Genomic DNA, 18863 nt, shown 5'->3' with positions numbered 1-18863 from the left:
CTGAAGCCCAATCTGAATAAGTAAACAAAATCAAATCCTCCCTGGTAAAATAGTGAGTCAGTCACAAACTGAAAAGCATAATCACAGGTTCACACCCTAATTTTGTTTGTTCATTTAGCTGAGGAGAAAAAAAGAAAATGGGAGAAAGAAAGAAAAGAAATTAAAATTGAAATGAGTATACCCAGGTTGGAAGTGTTTTGTCTACAAATCACAGTGTCTCCATTTTGACTCTTGGCAAACAAAGGGTCTTGGCGCCCACAGCTGACTCAGATCTGTATGGTCCCTTTGACCTGTTAGTGTGACCTGTGTTGCTCAGAAGCCAGAAGAACTTCTTCTTGAAAGTGTTGAGTCTCCCACTTCCTCTGAAAATGCTTAAAAAACATCCAACGAAAGAGTGTGGACTTAAGAGTGAGAACAATGATACTGAACTGTCACATGAATAGACCGCTAGCTGCACAGCAAGGGATAACCCAATTTGTACAGTAAATATTATGCAACAAACTTTGCTCTCTGTGCTGCTGTCAAACTATTTTTGCACACGGTTTTAACTGAGGCAATTTTCTGATAATTACTGCAGAATTTTGCACAATGTATTTTCACTTCAGGGAAACAAATAAGGAGGAGAGCAAAGGAAAACGTGCAAAGATAATAAAGTGCTGCGTGTTGCAGATACAGCTTGGTGGAGCCTTCATAGGAAACCAAAAGGGAAAAGACAAAAGGCTGGGTCAACACAGTTCCTTCAGCCTCTGGCTGCATTTAGGCTGTTAGGAGCCAGAGACCAGGGATGAGTGCTTTTGTGTGCGTGTGTGGCTATGTACATGTGTATGAACATGTGTGTGCATGAGCGTGAGAGGGAAGTAATAGAATATGTGCATGCATGTATACTGTAACTGTAGTCTATGCATGCAAATGGAAAACTACGTGTGTGGGTTTGTGTGTATTTGTGAAGGAAATTATTCTGGGTTGAGCATTCAGGGTGGAGGACAGTCTGTGCTCCTCAGACATTAGCCATTGTGTCCAAAAGTCTTTGTTCGCCTACAGTAATTACTATGAACTGTTTGTTGTTTGAGCGACGGCCACTTGCTTAATTAGACTATGAGACGAAGATATTGCTTTGTGTGTCTGCTGGCCAAGTTGGCCTGTATCGCTTCCCCAGATAACAGTGTAACAGTCAGTGAAAGGTCTTTATGCACTGTAATGTGCAGCAATGGGTTGAACAAGAACAAGAAAGAAAGAGCGTTTCTTCAGCTTGAGGCAAAAGAGCCTAGCTGCGTTTCAGAGGTGTGTGTGTTCTTTATATTGGATTAACCTGTGATTGTCTCTGAATTACTGTCAGAATCTAAGAACAACATGCATCTTTTGATTGAAGTAAACTAGTGGAAATAAATGCATGACTTAATATAAAGCCCATATTATTACTAACATAAATCTTGGTGTTGCATTGGATTGTGTCATGCAACCAGCTGTCGGCGTATGGTATCTTTTGCACAGCAATAGCAAAGTCTGTCCTTGTCTGCAATATTTTATTCACTATCAGCTGTAACAGTTTACACTGCCACTCTCAAACTTATTTTTCATAAAATCCATTCAGAAAAGTCATTGTGATTGTGGTCAGCTGAATGATTGTAGGGAAATGCCACCTAAATTGTGTTAAGATGTAAATTTATAGCAGCACGCTCCCCGGCATGTTTTAGTGGTTTCTGACATTTTGTTGTGGTTGTAGTGGAGGAGGCGGTGATGGCGAGGCTGGGGGTGTCTGGAAGTGAGACCAGCAACAGAGGCGGGAGGTCTCTGAGACTTTGTGAGAAAGTTTGTATTAAATTCCCATTTCCCCTCATTGTGTGGTGAGCTGGCCTGGCTCCACACGCACTGATCCTGCTGGGCCCTGGGAGCCTAAGCAAGGGTGTCACTCACACCTCTCAGACCAACAACATCACCCCCACCTCCCCACCGGAATCCTTCCCCAACTGCGGTTACAATAACCTCCATCCCAACTTACCCCATGTTGTTTGATAAAGGAACTCTTCCCAAGGATCACACAGACATAGAGAGACTCAAATCATGTGTGAGTTTTTGCTTCAAAGCATGATTACATGAGTGTTTGAGCACGTGAGAGAAAAGAGTTCTAACTAATAGAGTGAATGAGATGATGAAAGACAAAAAGACAGATTTGGAGATAGAGCATGTGCGTGAGCATTATTAGTCCAAGTTAAAGACCTCCATCTTACAAAGTCGGATTTCCCCAAAGATAAAAAGCCATGAAACCCTGATAACTCTCCAGCACTACCTCTATGTAAGTTCTCAATGTGTTTACACTCTCCTATACTCTATCTGTCAGTTGGGCTTTTTAAAAGCAAGGAGACTTTCAGCACTACATGATGACAAACTGACAGGTCGGCAAACTATTACCTCAGCTACATTTCCCACTCAGTTCATGTTCCCGGAGAGTTGAGTGGTGCCTGGCCTTCAATTTTTAAAACAATAAACTTACAGAGCGTCCCATTCTCCCATTCACATATCCACATTCTCATGTGCCCTTGCCAAAGATTAGTGAATGCACATTTTGTATTGTACTGTGGCACCCTATAGCTACCAAAAGTTGGTCTATTAAGCCATTATGCCATGTTCCACATTAACGTCCCATTCATTCCCACTGTCACCAAGCAAACATGACTGACTTGAAAGTAATTTACTGATAAAGCTCATAAAGACTTATAACTTTAGAGTATTGTGGTGATACAATGAGTAATACTGGGCTGCAACATTCAGACACTCCAGCAAACTGTTTTACAGCTTATTCAGTTACAGTGATTGTTCATGTAAGAAAAGCATTTTTGGGGCCAGTGGGTGACACAGGACCTTCATTTCTGACTGTGGCCACTATCTATGCTGTAGCTGGGGGTTTGATTGAGACCTTGGGTTCCAGCTGAAGTTAGTATTCAGCTCAAAGCACCTCTATGCCAAAGTAAGGCCTAACAGAACCACTTACATGGTTATAGGCTCTTAGTCTTGTGAAGATATGAACCTTTGCTGATTTCAGAGTCAGTTTCTTCAAGGACTATTAGGTATTCATAAACAGTATCAGAACAGGACCACTGATGCACAACTATCCGAATGCATGATGATACGCTCTAGGAGTCCAACCAGATTCATGTCAGTACTAATATTTTTTGACATGCAAACATACTTGGGAGATGCAGGGCTAAAGGAATGATTTGGGTTAGTTCCTTGGACAAAAGACATGAAGACAGAAATGTGTTCAAACGGCGACAAATGTGACGCTGGTTTGTAACCTTTGTCATCTGTCGCTTCCTTTTCTCTCCCATGTTTCCTGCCACTTTCCACTGTGTACATTCTCACAAGATGGACTGCCATCCAAGTAACCTTAAGAGGAAAGTGGCTCCAACAGATGAATTGACACATGAAATCATTTGACAGAGGATGAAAATATACAAAGTCAGCATGGCCACAGGGTGAGCAGGATGTGCACAGCCAAGAAGACACACAGAAGCTGTGGACAGCATGTTATGTGCCATATCATTTTATCTCTGCAAGATGATATAGCTCTAGATGATATAAACATGAACTTATCAAGTCAAAGTGTTTATTGTCATGTGCAGTGCAGAAACATGTTTCCCTGTACAATGAAATTCTTCCTTTGCTGTCCACACTGAATGCCAAACAATACACACAATATAAATTCTAAAACACTATAGATTCTAAATAGTATAAAATAGATAAATAATAATAATACATTTTAAGGGCATTTTAAAACAACATGATCAGCAATATGTGCAACAGAGAGAAATGATTGTGCATGTGCAAACTGTGAATGTAAACAACTACAGTTAGATGGTAGTCTGTGATTGTAAGCTCCTGTCAGCTGTTTAGGAGTCTGATGGCAGTTTGAAAGAAAGACTTCCTTAGTCTGGAAGTCCTGCATTTCAGACTTCTGTACCTCCGGCCTGAGGGTTGAAGCGTGAACAGTCCGTGCTGGGGGTGGGTGGGGTCCTTAAGGATGGACACAGCTCTTCTTCTTCAACTGTCTAGCTTGTAAGCACTTCAGTGCTTACAAACATGAGTTGTTTGGAGAATATAAACTATGATGATGTTTAGTTTAAAATGGAGGTTATCCTGTACGGTTTAAAATGAGTTAGTGTTCTTTTAAAGCATCAATTTACTTTTTTTTAAGTGATGATTGCAAGTACCCCAACTTTACAAATCATTTTAATAATTAGGAATGTCATTTTAATTGCATAAATGATCCAATCTAATGTTAAAATGGCCTTTAACAAAACTGTCAGCAATTGACAGCACTGTTGAAGGGAACAGGCTGTTACCAGCATTCCTAGTCCACCACCTGTTCCCTGTGTTTGGGCTTTGACGCGGTTGCTTTCTCATACCATTGTGTGGTGTCTGAGTTTGTATTCAGCTGCTTTCATGTACAATAGGAGTTAATGTGTAAAGTGTCCCTCAGTGCCAATTGTTCCCATGTCATAGTTAACTCAGCAGAAGGACCATGTGCCTTGACTGGCTTTAATTTTAAAATTTAAGCTACAACATGCATGTTTTGTTAGCTGAAGAAAATAAGCTTTGTTTCTGTGACAGACAAAACCAGTGAGAGCTGAACAGCCAGTGTCATTTTCCACCATAGGAATGAGTTGTCATGACTAGCCCCTAAGGGGGGCTGTTTTCTGAACCCTTTCTGTTAAGTTTAGAACTCTTTTGTGGACATTGGGACCTTTTCAGTCTTGTTTAGTTTAAGTTTTGTTTATAGTTCCTGTTTTATTTTGAAATCAGAGCCCTTGTGTATCTTGTCTTGTTCTACTTCCTGTCTTTGTCTTGTTTCCCGCCATTGGTGATTGTCTGCCCCGCCCTAATTGGTTTCACCTGTTACCCATTGCCTTGTGTATTTAAGTCTTGTTGTTTCCCTGTGTCCTTGTCAGTTTGTCTGTGTCCATGCCTGAGTCTGTGCCTCAGTCAGAGTCTGTACCTGAGTCTGTGTCATCAGACGCCGCTGTGACATCAGTAACGAAGCTGAGAAAAATGATGAAAGTTTACCCACCCCTCCTGACAAAAATACTGCTGGTGCTCAAAAGGCTAGTTGATCATTTTATGACATTTATGTGTTTACTCCACTGTCTGTCGATTGACAAATTTAAACCCTAAAGTTTTTAACTTTGGCCTTGGAAACATGAAAAAACTGTTACTGCTGTTTGAAACTACAGAAACTGAAATGTTTGAGTACTGCTGTTTTAGGAATGAAGAACAGTTTAAAAAAAAAAAAAAATCATCCGTTTCCAAATTAATGTTTATTTTACCTCTGAGTGAAAAAGACTGTAATGTTATGAATTATTTACTCAAATGACATGGTGCACCAATAACTAAAATAAATTCATATATATACAATGACTACTTTAAACTACCCAGTGTCACCATCTAAACAACAGACAACATGCTTTAGCAGTAAGTGAAATATTTTTCCTTGTATACCTGTAAATTTACATTTACTCTGTTTGTTTCCTGTATCTTTACAGGTTTTGCCCAAATGTCTATGCACAGACATTTAGAGACATGTCTGCACTTACACAAATGTAACTGGGATGAAGCAGTCCCACACTGGAAAGAAAATATTGGCAAGAACTGAGGCAGAGTGACCTACCACAAGCCCCAGTCTCCTAATCTGCCTCCTGAGGTGAGGCTGGGGCGCTGTGAATGGGAATTCAGTGATCTGGGTCCATCACCAGATGCGGAGCACAGTGACCCTCCAGTCTGACACCAAACAAACCCTCCATGTTGTCAGGATGTTGATGGATGTTGATGTTATAGCCCTTGCTGACCTCACACAGGTAGATGCACAGACACACATCTCATTAATGGTGTTATGGAAAGTCTGATCAGACTGAGGAAGTTCTAATCATAACAGCATATAGTAGGACTCTAGAGTAGGTTAGCATGTGAAAAAAAAAAAGTGCTAGGTTCCCTTCAGTGCAGAGTCATGTAGAATAACATGATTTCAGAGACTCAGCAGGCAGGGTCAGAAAAGAAAATCAGAGGGGGAGAATATTTTCAGAACAGGAGATATGGTTTTGCAGTTATTGTCTTGTTTCTAACGGTGAACATAATGTGAACCTGAGAGCCTGAACCTTCCTGTTTGTTTTGCATATCCCACAAGATTAAAGGTTTGTCCATCCGTCTCTGGTTTGGTCACAATTTTGTTTCCAGCTCATGTTATAGTGCTGAAATTGTTCTTATCTGAATGAAAAACAAAACTTAAATTCACATTATGACAATGACACAAACAGCTTTATTCCTGACTTTATTTTGTTAGCCGTGGTTCGAAGCTAAAGATGGAGGTGCTGTTTTTTTTTTCTTTTTTTGTTCATCACAATTATTTTGCAAGTTGGGGCTGCAAATCCTAATTATATCTATCCCCATTGGAACATGGGTATCAAGGAAATTGTGGAAAGGGAGTGGTACTGAATCCAGCCAACATGTCTCTGGAATATTATAGGCGTTTTTAAGGAAGTTGAATAACACCCTTGGAGTGCTGTGTTGAAAGGCAGAAAAATGCTAGAGCAGAGATTTTGTGCAAATGTGCCTTGAAATTATTATGGTGTTACAGGATGCTAAGTTAAAATGATACATTTAGCCTGGGAATACTTTAAGTGAGAGTTTAAGAAAGCAGAGGAAGCAAGAGAGAAACGGAGAGGAGAAAGAGAGAGATGGATGAGCTGTTGTTGCTTGTCCACAGTGTCCAGAGAACTTGAGCCAAATTCAGGAAGAGGCACTGCTGCTGGAGGCTGATATGTGTGTAAAGGAAGTGGAGGGAGCACAGGGGCAGGAATCACCCTACAGGCAGGAAAAGGCCTGTGGAGGTGATGGCGGGGGTGGAGGTGGAGGGTCTCGGCTCCTGTCTGATGACTGTTTGCTCAGTGCACACAGACATGGTCACACAGCTCTGCAGGCCATAGGTTCTTGTTCCCATTACTCACCGAGTTGGAGGGACACAGCAAGAGTGAGCTGCATGGCTTTTTGGTTGCAAAGCATGAATGCACCCGCAGTTACTGAGGAAGCTGGTGTAAAAACATATTCTTACAAGCAATGGTCCTGTTATGAGTACAATAGCTCTGCCAAATACGAGCTGTTGTAGGAAATCCATTTTCACTGCACATCTGGTTTTGTCAGAAAAACAGGATTTTAATGGTGAAGAAGCTCTTTCATTGGTTTTGTGACATTTAAGAAAAGTATTCATGCGATTCAGTGATTCTTGGTTCTTGCAGTTTTATGTACAAATCACTGATGAATGCCAAAACATGACACTCCCAAATGTGCTTTAGTTGGAATCCCCAGCTTCTTAAATCTCATTGCAGGTCTTCTTTATAGGGAGTTATCTCACAAAAAAAAATGCTTTTGCCTTTTTTAAAAATCAGAATATAAATATTTTACAACAATGTGAACAAAAGCGTTTGTGACACAGCAGCTAGACACTGCTCTGCATTATAGAATAGGAAGGGAGTTCATGCATTGACCCTAATGGTCTTTGTAGATATAAACAGCTTGTTTTTCAGGGTTTCTTGTGGCTTCCATCCAAGAACCCAAGGGATTTTTCAAGTACGCAACAACAAAATTTATGTATTAAGTTTAAAGCCGAATACTGTGTACCTCTAAAGTATTTTCCGACCGGACACCTGCAGAAGGAGTTGAAGATACAGATCTCTTCTGCAGGCCAAACCTGAAAAAGTAATGATAGTAAGTCTCCCATACTGTGCCATTATAACCACCACATGAGACATTTCAAACTAAAATTCCTCGCTGAACCGTTTCTGAGTCCCGCAGCACTCTCACTTTTCGCATAAATATTCCTACAGCTTTCACCGGGGGATTAGAAAAATGCACAGTTGGATCTTGTTAAAAATGTGTTGACTTTTTCATGAATCTCCCAAAGTTAGCAGGTCTACACCGTCAGGCAGAGGTACAACACAATGAGCCGCTGACATTTTTAATGCAGCTCTGTCATTACACTTTGCACAGAGGGCGTGTTTCTGTGCTTGTGGGGCTGTTTTTCTACCGCTAGTTAATCGGTCAGCGTTTTGTTAGAGTCTGTTAGAGAGTACACTCACTAAGCACTTTATTAGGAACACCTGTACATCTGTGTATTCATGCAGTTATATAGGTTGGACCCATCTTCTTCACGAATGTGCAGCTGACAAATCTGCAGAAATGATGCGATGCGATCATGTGAACATGGACCAGATTCTCAAAGAAATGTGTCCAACATTGTGTGGAATCCATGCCCACGAGGAACTGAGGCTGTTTTGAGAGCAAAGGGAGGAACTACCCAATATTAGTATCGTGTTCCTTATAAAGTGTTGGGTGAGCGTACGTTCACACACCCATGACATCCAAAACAAACACCTGTGTAATAGAAACTACTGATTAACACTTGGATAAATCATTTCACTCACAGGGGAAGCATTCAGATCATGAACCATGGCTCTGAAGGCATTTGAGGGGCCATTAAAGATTTTGTAATTATCCAGCCTCATATTTTAAACAGTAGGTGTTTTAATAAGTAGTATTCATTCACCCTGAAGAATGAAAACAGGAAAGAAAATAAATATCCCCTGCCATCAAAGAGAGCAACTGGAAGACTGATGCTAACAGTGTCCATTTCTTCTCTTTACAGTATTACACCTGCAAGAAGTGGCAGGAGATCAAGTCAAACAAGTACAGGCTCTGGACTCTTCCTGTGGCATGTTAGTGCCAGTGAGGTGCAGTATGTAATATTACACCACTGAGCATATAGATTCAGGAAACTCTTAGATTAGATTAAATTAGATGAAATTTAAACAACCGCTGCATTGAAACTGGGTCATCACTGCAGCAGAGTGAAGGATACAGAGGAGAAAAAGACAAAGGGGCCTATTTAAGTGTGCAGAAGCATCTTAATTAAAGAAATTAGACCCCTGATATTGAGTATCACTATTTAATATAAAAGTCATTACAAGGCCACTCAGAGAATAATGCAAAAAATTTAAATAAAATTGCAGCTGTTTCATTCACAGATTTACAGATTTGAAGCAGATGTGCAGAGAGCCCTCACATGATCATATTTCCAGATGGAGGCCACATATGGACTCACAAAAATGAGAACTATGTGGAGCTATCACCTTGTAAAATTTACACTTAGGTGGTTGCAGATCACGGTGGTGGTGATAGAGAGTTTTCTGAGAGGCAAAAAAAAAAAAAAAAAAATACAAAATAAACGTGACAATCACTCCACCCTGCTGAGTTCTGTGGATTGTCTCCTCTTGCTGCTTAATGGCCAGTGGAAGGATTGTTTGTCACATAGCTCTTCCTCCTCAAGTGCAACTGTCCATTGTTATGTACAGTGAGACACGTGTTGTTATTTCCCCCCTCTTAAAAGACTTAGCAGGGCTTTCCAATCCTCCTCACAGAAGGGGCCATGACCTCAGACCCCCACGGCTTCTGAGAGGACAAACAATAAACATCCCACGGCAGCAAAAGTGGGGAAAACCCCTCGTCTCATACTCCAAATCTCCAGAATCAGAGTGCAGCTCCACTGGTGTCACTAATGACCCTGTATTTTCCCTCTGTAAAAGGACAGAACACGCTACCAGCAAAACATCTGATATTGAATATAAATCCATGGCTGTTGTCTGCATCGTTTTAAGCAAATCAGAGAATATTGGACCTATATTTATCAGGTGGCCTGAAACATGACTCCAAATGAATGCTTCTGTTGCTCTGTGCCCACTTTATATGTAAGTAAGTGACTAATTGCAACTAGTTGATCATATCAAGTTAAAAGGTGATGATATGTCAGTGTTGTTTTTACTGCTTGTTTCTGCTGCCCCCAATTGGCCAACAAAAAGAAAAAAAATCAGTTAATGTAGGTTTAAAATAGCAACATTACCCTGTTTCCCTCATTCTTATCCCAGTTCAACTCCATACTGCTGCTGCAATGACCCAGTTTCCCCACAAAGCCCATTTCATTTAACATAATCAATGCTCTGGTGTTTCTTAAAGATGCTGAATAGATAAAGCATGACACTGACGTTCATAGTCCAACAGCCAACAAACAGCAAGCAGCCCCTAGTATCTATGGTGGGAAACCCCTTCTGCTTCTTTCAGCTGATGCTGAGTTATCATTTTACTTTCCCAGCCTGTCCTTGTCCTTGCCATCTGCCCCAAGACATGCAGCTGAAGCATCCTGGAACATACAGAGGGAAGGAGGGAGGAAGAGTAAGGGAGGGAGATGTAAAGAGTGCACTGCTAAGTGGCCAGGAAGTAGTCCCATTGTTTTCAGGGTCCCCTCGCTTTTCCTTTCCGAGCCACCAGAGGTCTGTTCTCTCCCCTCAGGCATCTGTGCATCTTAAATAAACAAAAGTCGTTGTCGCCACAAACTGTATCTTGTCAGATTTCCACCCACATCTGAAAAGGCCTTAGGGAAAGGTTTACATTTTAGACTAACAAAGCAAGGTGTGGCACCTGAGGGGCATATTAACTAAACTACGCTTACACATACACACATATAAGAATAGACACGTCACATAAAGCAGATATCAAACAAGATTATTTGACTGCTCACTGGAGCCATATCTACACTAACAGAACATCTATTTGCAAAAAAGCTGGTTCGACTGGTTGCTTACAGATTCACTTGTGAATGCATATTGTAAGTTACCACACAGAATATGACATATTGCTCATAAGACATGTTTACCTCTTCCTGGTTTGGCACTGCTGAGTGACAACATTGCCAATGACCAGGTCTGCTGTGCCATTGGACAGAGAGGGGGAGGGCGGGAGGGAGCACACCTTAGTTACAAAGTTACCCATTAACTTGCCCTTCTGGGAAGCAGCTGCAAACCTCGATCAACCTTTGCACAACTTTTCTCCATTTTACAGACAAAGAGAAAGGAAATGTAGTTGAGGCTGATGTGAAATGTGAGACTGGACAGACAGCAGGTGAACTCGCTGAAGCTGCAGGGACCTACACAGACAGGAGACCAGGTAAGATTTCAAATGTACAGCTCGTCTTCTAAAAGAGAGAGCTTTGACAGTCCTTACACTATGTAAAGATCATGTGACAGTTGTGACTTGCTTTTTAAGCTATAGCTTATCTTGCCAACTGATAGTGTAGTAATTACCAAACAATGAGGTAAAATGTGGCTTTACAGGGGCTGGAAGAGCACAAGTCATGTTAGTGTAACACATTTTCAGCCATTTTGATAGACTTGATAGATTGATTGACAGAAAAAATAAAAATAAAAACAACCACTTTGCCAGTAAAATCTGCTTTAATGACTTATAGTGAAACATGGAGATAATTCAGAGCAGTGCAACAATAGAAATAATCATATAAATTTTCATTTATTACCATTATTCAATGTTGCTGTGACTGCTGAAGGCCTTTCTTACTCAATACAGAAAAAGTGTTTACATTTCATTGTCCTGGTAGATATCACATCCCTATTTATCGCACCCCCCTTTGCTAGAGAGAAGTACTGACCCACATGTTGATGTTGTTTTTACCCAAAACACTACCACACCATCAACAACTCATTGGATTACACTTTATTTCTCAATCTCTAAGACTCGCATGTTCAGGTTTAAAATAGTTATTTCATAAAGGAACCTAGTGCTATAGCTAATCTTTAAACATCAAATGTCAGTTTGTGGTCATAATGCAGATTATGTAGTGTGTTGTTTTATTAGCTTGACTTTGACTGAGCTTGTTTTTTTTTTTTACTCCTGTTCCTGTGGTTCCTCTGTTGACACTGCCATTATTACAGGGCTGACAGGCAAAATCCAAACATGACATTTGAGGGCACTTAAGCTATTATGACCTTGCTCCTATTACTTAATGGGGAAAAAAAACAAAAGTACAATGCTTTAATCATGATTCAAAGCTGTGGTTTTCCCACGTAAATACTTGATTTTACCTCAAACCCACACACTCTGTGAGCTTGATTTACAGTGTATGAGTTAAATAATCATGCTCACTAACAAAGTCTCTGCCAGCTGATTTTTTTTTAAAACCCAGTGCTCTATCAGACCTTATGCTTTACCCCTGACAAACAATGGCACAGCCGGTCTACTTTACACATTTTCAAAGCAAGACAAAAATACAGAACTTGGCAGGGGGATGAGAAGGAAAGAAGGGAGGCTTGCATGCTGCTCGGTGGATTGTTTGGGTGAGGGTCAACTGAAGGACGGCCCTGTTATTATCTGTGAAGAATAAATATCTGTGATTATTGGAGCCAGTCTAGTAAGATTTGTATAGTTTGTCATAGAAGCCGAATGCGTTTTGTGGTAAGCGGTTTTCCAGTGCACATGGATGTCATTTTTTATCTTTATTTTTTTTTTTTATTTGACTCAAGCATTTTGTTACATAAGTTGACATTTAAATGCTCTGCGGCCTAAAGTGGCATTATCAAATTTCAAGCCATAAAATAGCTTACAGTTAATTTGTCTGTTCAAAGGAATGTAATCAAAGTCCACGAGCAGAGTATTATTTTGATGTTTAATTCAGTTTGATGACAGAAAGAACATTTCACCCCCCCCAGGCCATCATTAGCGTCTATAAACTGACACTCCACTCCCAATTTGGAGCATGAAACAAAGAGTGACTAAGAAAAACTGACTCCTTCCTTTAAGATTGATCTTGAAACACAGACACATGCAGACAGAGATGCAAATGCAGCAGCCTCTTATACATGCATGTTCACACACAAATACAAATGAATGCACGGTAGCAGTGCACAGCAGAGCTCACAAACACTGTTAAAGCTGACACACATACGGTACATTTCTCGCTCCCAGGCTTCTCTCTTCTCCTGATCCTGTGCTGCTTGGTGTGTATATTTTGTTGTGCTTTGCCTGTGTGAGAACAGAACAGGAAAAGATAAAGGCAGCCCTGTTGGTGTGTTTACAGCCAACAGTACTGAAGAGAGTAGCTGTAGGAGACGAAGGGGAAGAGGCCTGTTGGCTGGCACAAAGCAGCTGGACCCCCCTCGCTGTGAAAAATCACCTCAGAGCCAAGAAAGCAAGAGAGAGAGAGGGAGACGTACCCAAATCTTAATCTAGAGCGAGAAAGCAACATTTTGGGGAGCCAAAGAAAGTGTGGATGAGATGCTAAATGACTTTTACATGTTGTCAAAACCCTGGAGCCTTGATTTCAGAAGTGTGGGGTGATTCTATCTTTTCCCCAATGGGATATGGGTACAGCAACTGGTCAACCAACACCTTTCAACCAGTTAGGTTGTAGTTGAAGTATAAACCAGTCAAGCAAATGTCCAAATTATAATTTTTACAGTATATTATTTATACAGTTAATTTGCAGCTTGGTATTCCTATTTTTACCTATGTCAAGCATCTGAATACATCTTCCACGACTGCTGGATACAATATTGAGGAGGTGTTTGTTTCAGTGTACTTACTTAGCAAAACAACCAGCATGTGGAAAATATCCTAATATGACAAATACACAAGATTGTGATCAATTAAAGGGAGGTAGGAATAAAAAAAAAATGTGTAATATACCCTTTAAAACTTTGACCTGGGACATCTCAAAATAAAAAAAAAATCCAGGTCACTAGCAAGATATGTCAAACATAAGTTAATACATAGTGGACAGCATGGATGAGAACTTGTCTGACTCCCTCGCAGCTGTACTGGAAAATACAGTGAGCCAACCTGTAGACTCATGCATGCAAATACCTGGCAAATTTGCAAATAGCTGTACAGAAAGGTCATTTCTCTTCCAAACATAAACTAGCATGCATGACAGGTTTATATTTGCATCAGGAGGATCACTGAGGTTTGGATGCTTTTCTGAAAATGTAGCATGAGTACTTCAATCCAGTAGTTTTGTTTCCTTTCAAGCCTAATGCTGGTCATATGTGATGGCATTGCCCATCTACATTGCCTTTAAATGTTGGCTATGTGTCACGGCAACATGGAATGTTGTTGAAAAGCTTTTACGTGGCATTGTTCTAAACAAATAATGTCTGGCGGGCTTTATTCAGTTGTCCTTTGAGAACCATTAAGCCTGTGGCTTCTGTATTGTAGGAAGCACACACAGTCAGATTCTTTCACACACACAAATGTGAGATTTTGCCAGGGTTATGTGTCAGCCAGACCTACGGAGGAAGGTCCTACGGTATGTGGGACTTCCTGTTTGCGCCACACTTTTCCTGTTGTGGATGATATCCTCCTAAGTTCCTGACAGCTCATACTCAATTATGACTTCTTCTTTATGATGACACTCTCACTATTCACAGATACTAAGTGAAGTATTTAGGTCATTTGATTGTTCATGTTCTTTTATCTTTGTATGGTTCACTTATGAAATATGCATTTACAAAAGTCCAAAAGAATTCAAAGCCGCAATGCACATGGGATGTGTGGGCATTGTGGTTTACTGGTAGCTGATATTTTACTTTTTGCAAGATGCCTTTGTAGGCAAGTGTGTAAAATGAAGAGATTCATTCTGAATTAATTTCCTATTTCTGTTTCCCACTTTCTCTAAAGCCTCATTTCAGTGGAGCAAAGAGGACTCTGGCTCAGATTTCCACTCATACATGGGATGACAGTGCTGCCACCACCTTTCACTTGTTACTGAACCCAGGAGTCCGCTGTCACTCAACCTTGCCACCTAGTGGAGCTCTGAAGGTTAACCTCCCTCCTGCTCAGAGAAAACTTCCACACAGCTACCTCCCTCATCTGGGGAGATGCCTGTTCTGCAACATTTCCCTCAGATCCCATTTATTTTTTACCTGCTGAAGACAACATCACACTAACCTGCTTCGCATGTTACCAAACATCGGTTGGTGACAGTTTCAGGAGTTCAAGAGTGTGCTGGAAAGAGGGGCTCTTCACTAGCAGGTCACAGAAACTGTTCTTCTCCTGACATATGTGTGATATACTCCCATGATACATGGTTTCATGCGCGAGTTAATGGTGCCCCACAGCAAGAAACAGGTCTCATTCTACGAAAAGCAAATTGAGCCACACAGGAGAAGTCACTCTGTCAAAGAGACTGCACAAGCAACAGCAAAGCCAGATGGAACTATTATCAAACGCCACACTCTCTACAGCTACACCAACAACAGCACAAAACTGTAAGAATTCAGTCACATCTGCAAAGTGAAACAGACACAATTCATTTATCATCAGAAAACAATGCTTTAAAAATGCTCTAAATTTGAGATCGTTTTTGGTAAAGACTGTCAGCTCAAGGGAGAGAGACTGACAGACACTCATGTCTAAGTGAAATATTTGGTCTACCTGCTTTAAGTTGGTATTAAGCTGAGTTTGGGCATTTAGGTGCTTTCCACAGTGCCGTTGCCTCTCAACCACAGTCGACTGACTAAGTATTATGTGACTCATTTTCCTCTCTTACAGACACTTTGACAGACCAGACAAGCAAATACACCAGTCACAAATGGGAGTTCCTGGTGGCCGTCCTGGTCACAGCCATCACTGTCTCCATTCTCATCGCCCTTCTGGCTAAATGCCAGGTGGTTCGGCGCTACCTGACCAGCTACCGGCACACACGGCTGAGGGAGACAGACACTGTCAGCCAGTGTGACCCGACAGGTTTTGTTTTTGTATAACACATTAAATATTAGGAAATATATAAACAAAACAAATATTCTTTTTTCTTTGTGCAATGGAGAAAATGCTGCTGTACTTAACACTACAGTCAGGAGTTAGTGGAGACCAAAACAGAGCTAAAAATGAGTAAATATTAAACACAACTCATGTTGCTACGTGTCAGCTGGATGTGTAAATAGGTGAGGGTTGTTGTGACGATCCCAAATGACCCCAAAAATTAATACAAGCTATTTTAACAGCATCACTAAAGGTGTCACCATATTTATTCATATAACTGTAATGTGTTGTTCTCACTTTTACACAATGTGACTGTTCCCTAAAAAAACAGCAGTGCAGCCCAGACTGAAACAAGATGGGTCAATACAATTGGTCTTTATACAGTTCTTCAGTTAGAATCATTTGTAGGTCTTACCTTTAAATGAGAGCTGTTCATTGTGCAGTACAACTTTTGCATTTCTATCACTGCTTCCAGGCATAGAGGTGGAGTTTGCCATGCACGGCGGACGTGGAATGAACCCTCACTGTATCCCTCCTCTGAGTGAGGAAGATGATGACGGCTTCATCGAGGACAACTACATCCCGGCCAGCGAGAGAGCGAGGGCTGAGAGAGCGGCGGAGAACATGGAGGACACTGAGGAAGAGATGGATGAGATTGAATTTACCATCGCTTAATAGGAGTGTCTCTCCCCCTCCTCGGCTGAACCACCAATTCCACTCCCATCTTTGTCTTTATTTTTCTGTTCATCTGAGTGAGATTTATAATAGCAGTCACAAAATGGACACTTTGTAAACACTGGTCGAGTTTAGGAAAATACAAATACCCACTGCTCAGGCCTGTGCTCAGGCAGCACAGAAGTGTATTGTTATGGCAGTAGTTCTCAATGTGTGGTTTTTAGGAACCATAAAAGTCCTCATAGAAGGGAATTTCAGAATATTCTCAGGACAGTTAATGTAAGTCAAGTTGGTCATGCCTTATTTGTCAGCATACTGATGACAGTTGCAATAAATTATGTTTTTGTTTTAAATCAAATGGATAAAATTGTGTCCTGAAACAAAAGAAGGTTTTTATAAAGAGTGAAGAAGAGATCAAAGGGTGTTCTGTAACTATGAACATTAACCAATCACTGTTGACAGCTTTTGACTGAGTTGATTGGTTGATTGATTTGTTGATTTTGTGTTTGATTCAAAATGTCTCTGTGTGATTTAGACAGAGAACCTCAACTGTGCTGAATGTAAACAGGAACATTTCACTTGACATTGTCACGTTTTGTCACCGACTCCTAAGAAAATGTGCATATGCATGAACTTACATGATTCAGGACCAGTTTATGCTGTACTTAAAAAGTGACTTGCAACTAAGCCATGAAGGAACACTGTGAAGTTGTAGCCATTGTTATAATAAGCTTTCAGACACAACAGTTGCTTTACAAGAGAAAATGACCACAATGCATGTTTAAATTCATATCTTCAAACTGTTACAACATCACTTTTCAGAATCTGAGTCCAACGTGCCGTGAAAAGGTTTTGAAATGAAGGACTACAGAAAATGTAGGGCGGCTTGTACTAACTGCAGTACTTGTAATTAGTTACTCTCAACTCTTGGCTGCTATTTTTAGGATGGTAACAATAGGCTGGGAACCTGCATGAATTCAGTACTTCCCTGCTGTCAGCCCACGGTTTGGCCAGGAAATTGTTAATAGTGTGACCTCAATAAAAATCCAGTTGTAAGTGAATCATCTGGTCTGTCTGCATGGGTCAAGGCCAATTTTTTAAATCCAAAAAATGAATGTACGTTCAGAGGAGAATGGTTTCTTCACCATTTGGTCCCGTTTTCCTCATTGGTCACAAATTGGAATCAGTTTTTAAACTTTACAACACTTGTGTCAACAACAGTAATTAAGCTTGACACTGCGTCTCGAAAAGAGGCCTAGAGCGTTTCTGATCCTCTGAGACCATCCAGCTGATGAGAGCGGTCTGACAGGTCTGTGAAGCTGTCAGGCGAGGAGCTCTTACCCGGAAACACAGCAAATCAAGTTCACATAGGCAAGCCGGGGTGAAACCGGAACGATGACGAGTTTACCTTCAAAATAAAACTAGAATTCAACATTGCAGTACTGGATATGTCAGTTTATCCAGGCTAAAAACTAAACTTTTGAATGATTTCATTAATATTAGCCCAACACCTCAGTGGTAAAATACTAACAGGGTTATATTGTACTATTGTGGATTTCCTAACAAATGGGTACCTTATTGATGAATTAATGTAGCCTAAAATTATTAATAAGTAGTGAAAGAAATAGACCCTTCACTTTTGGTAAAAGTACAAATACAACCATTTAAAAACAAACAAACAAACAACAAACAAACAAACACTCCATTACATGTTAAGTTTTAAAGATTTAATATTAACATGACCGAACCTCATTGGCACGTTTAAGAAACAGCAGACCTGAGTTTATGTCAGTATTGTGAGTTTAACTGATGAAGGGAACAGTCCTGTTTAAAGAACTGCATCCACATAAAGCAAACTGCAGCTGACCTGAAAACACTGAGGAGGCCTGACTGAAGAAACAGTTGTGGAGATGAATGAGTTGTGTACACAGCTGATAATTCCTAGTTGTAGGAGCCATGAATGTATTGTGTATTTTTTCTATTAGTAGTAAGGTTAAGGGATATTGTTTGTTTGTTTTTTGTTTATTAGGATATTGTGATCATGTTGATTGGGGGGTTAGCGGGTCACATGATTATGGGCGTGTATATTAATTAATATCACCTGTTGGGTTTTTTGTTTGAGAGAGAGAGAGAACAGGTGGGACGCCGTGTTTTTTGTTGACCGCTAATTTTCTTTGATCACTGAGATTATTTTGGTTATATTTTAGAGCACGTTATCTTGAGTTGATTATCTTTTGTTTGTTAATAAGCTGTTAAACTTAGGCTCGAAGTCTCAGTGGATTTTTTTTTTTGTTGCGCGTCAGAAAATAAATAAATAAGTCGCTACGTCAGCACCGGTAGATGTAATGCCTGTAACAATACCTTCATTTATTTATTGATTACCTGTTGTATAAGTCTCCACAGTAACCAGTAAAAAAATAATTATGGACGAAACAAACAAAAAAGTAATCACAAGTAAACTAAGTCCCAGCGCCAAACAGCCGGAAGTCGTTTTTCTTTCATCGTGACCAACTTGACGCTCGGGTCCGGAAAAGCTGCGAGTT

General features: G+C 40.5%; 1 protein-coding gene across 2 annotated transcripts; it reads left to right on the top strand.

The window, feature by feature from the left end:
• Nucleotides 1–8689: 8689 nt before the first annotated feature.
• Nucleotides 8690–17396, top strand: c6h1orf210 (chromosome 6 C1orf210 homolog). Of its 2 annotated transcripts, XM_041039949.1 has the most exons (5): nt 8690–8774; nt 10936–11040; nt 14563–15152; nt 15436–15630; nt 16121–17396. In XM_041039949.1, exons 3-5 carry the CDS (start codon nt 15095–15097, stop codon nt 16318–16320), a joined length of 453 nt encoding a protein of 150 aa, XP_040895883.1. In that variant the 5' UTR covers nt 8690–8774; nt 10936–11040; nt 14563–15094; the 3' UTR covers nt 16321–17396. The 2 variants fall into 2 exon arrangements, with proteins under 2 accessions (XP_040895883.1, XP_040895882.1); XM_041039948.1 differs by lacking the exon at nt 8690–8774 and having other exon boundaries at nt 10868–11040.
• Nucleotides 17397–18863: the final 1467 nt, after the last annotated feature.

The sequence above is a fragment of the Toxotes jaculatrix genome, chromosome 6 (assembly GCF_017976425.1).
Source record: "Toxotes jaculatrix isolate fToxJac2 chromosome 6, fToxJac2.pri, whole genome shotgun sequence".
NCBI lineage: Eukaryota > Metazoa > Chordata > Actinopteri > Toxotidae > Toxotes > Toxotes jaculatrix.
This window is presented reverse-complemented; position numbering and strand designations above follow the sequence as displayed.

Bases quoted from the DNA above. Each gene is read 5' to 3' on its own strand.
- c6h1orf210 (XM_041039949.1), top strand. From the start codon at position 15,095: ATGGAACTATTATCAAACGCCACACTCTCTACAGCTACACCAACAACA. The intron at 15,153-15,435 runs GTAAGAATTCAG...CCTCTCTTACAG, and splicing joins ACCAACAACAGCACAAAACT to ACACTTTGACAGACCAGACA. The intron at 15,631-16,120 runs GTTTTGTTTTTG...CACTGCTTCCAG, and splicing joins CAGCCAGTGTGACCCGACAG to GCATAGAGGTGGAGTTTGCC.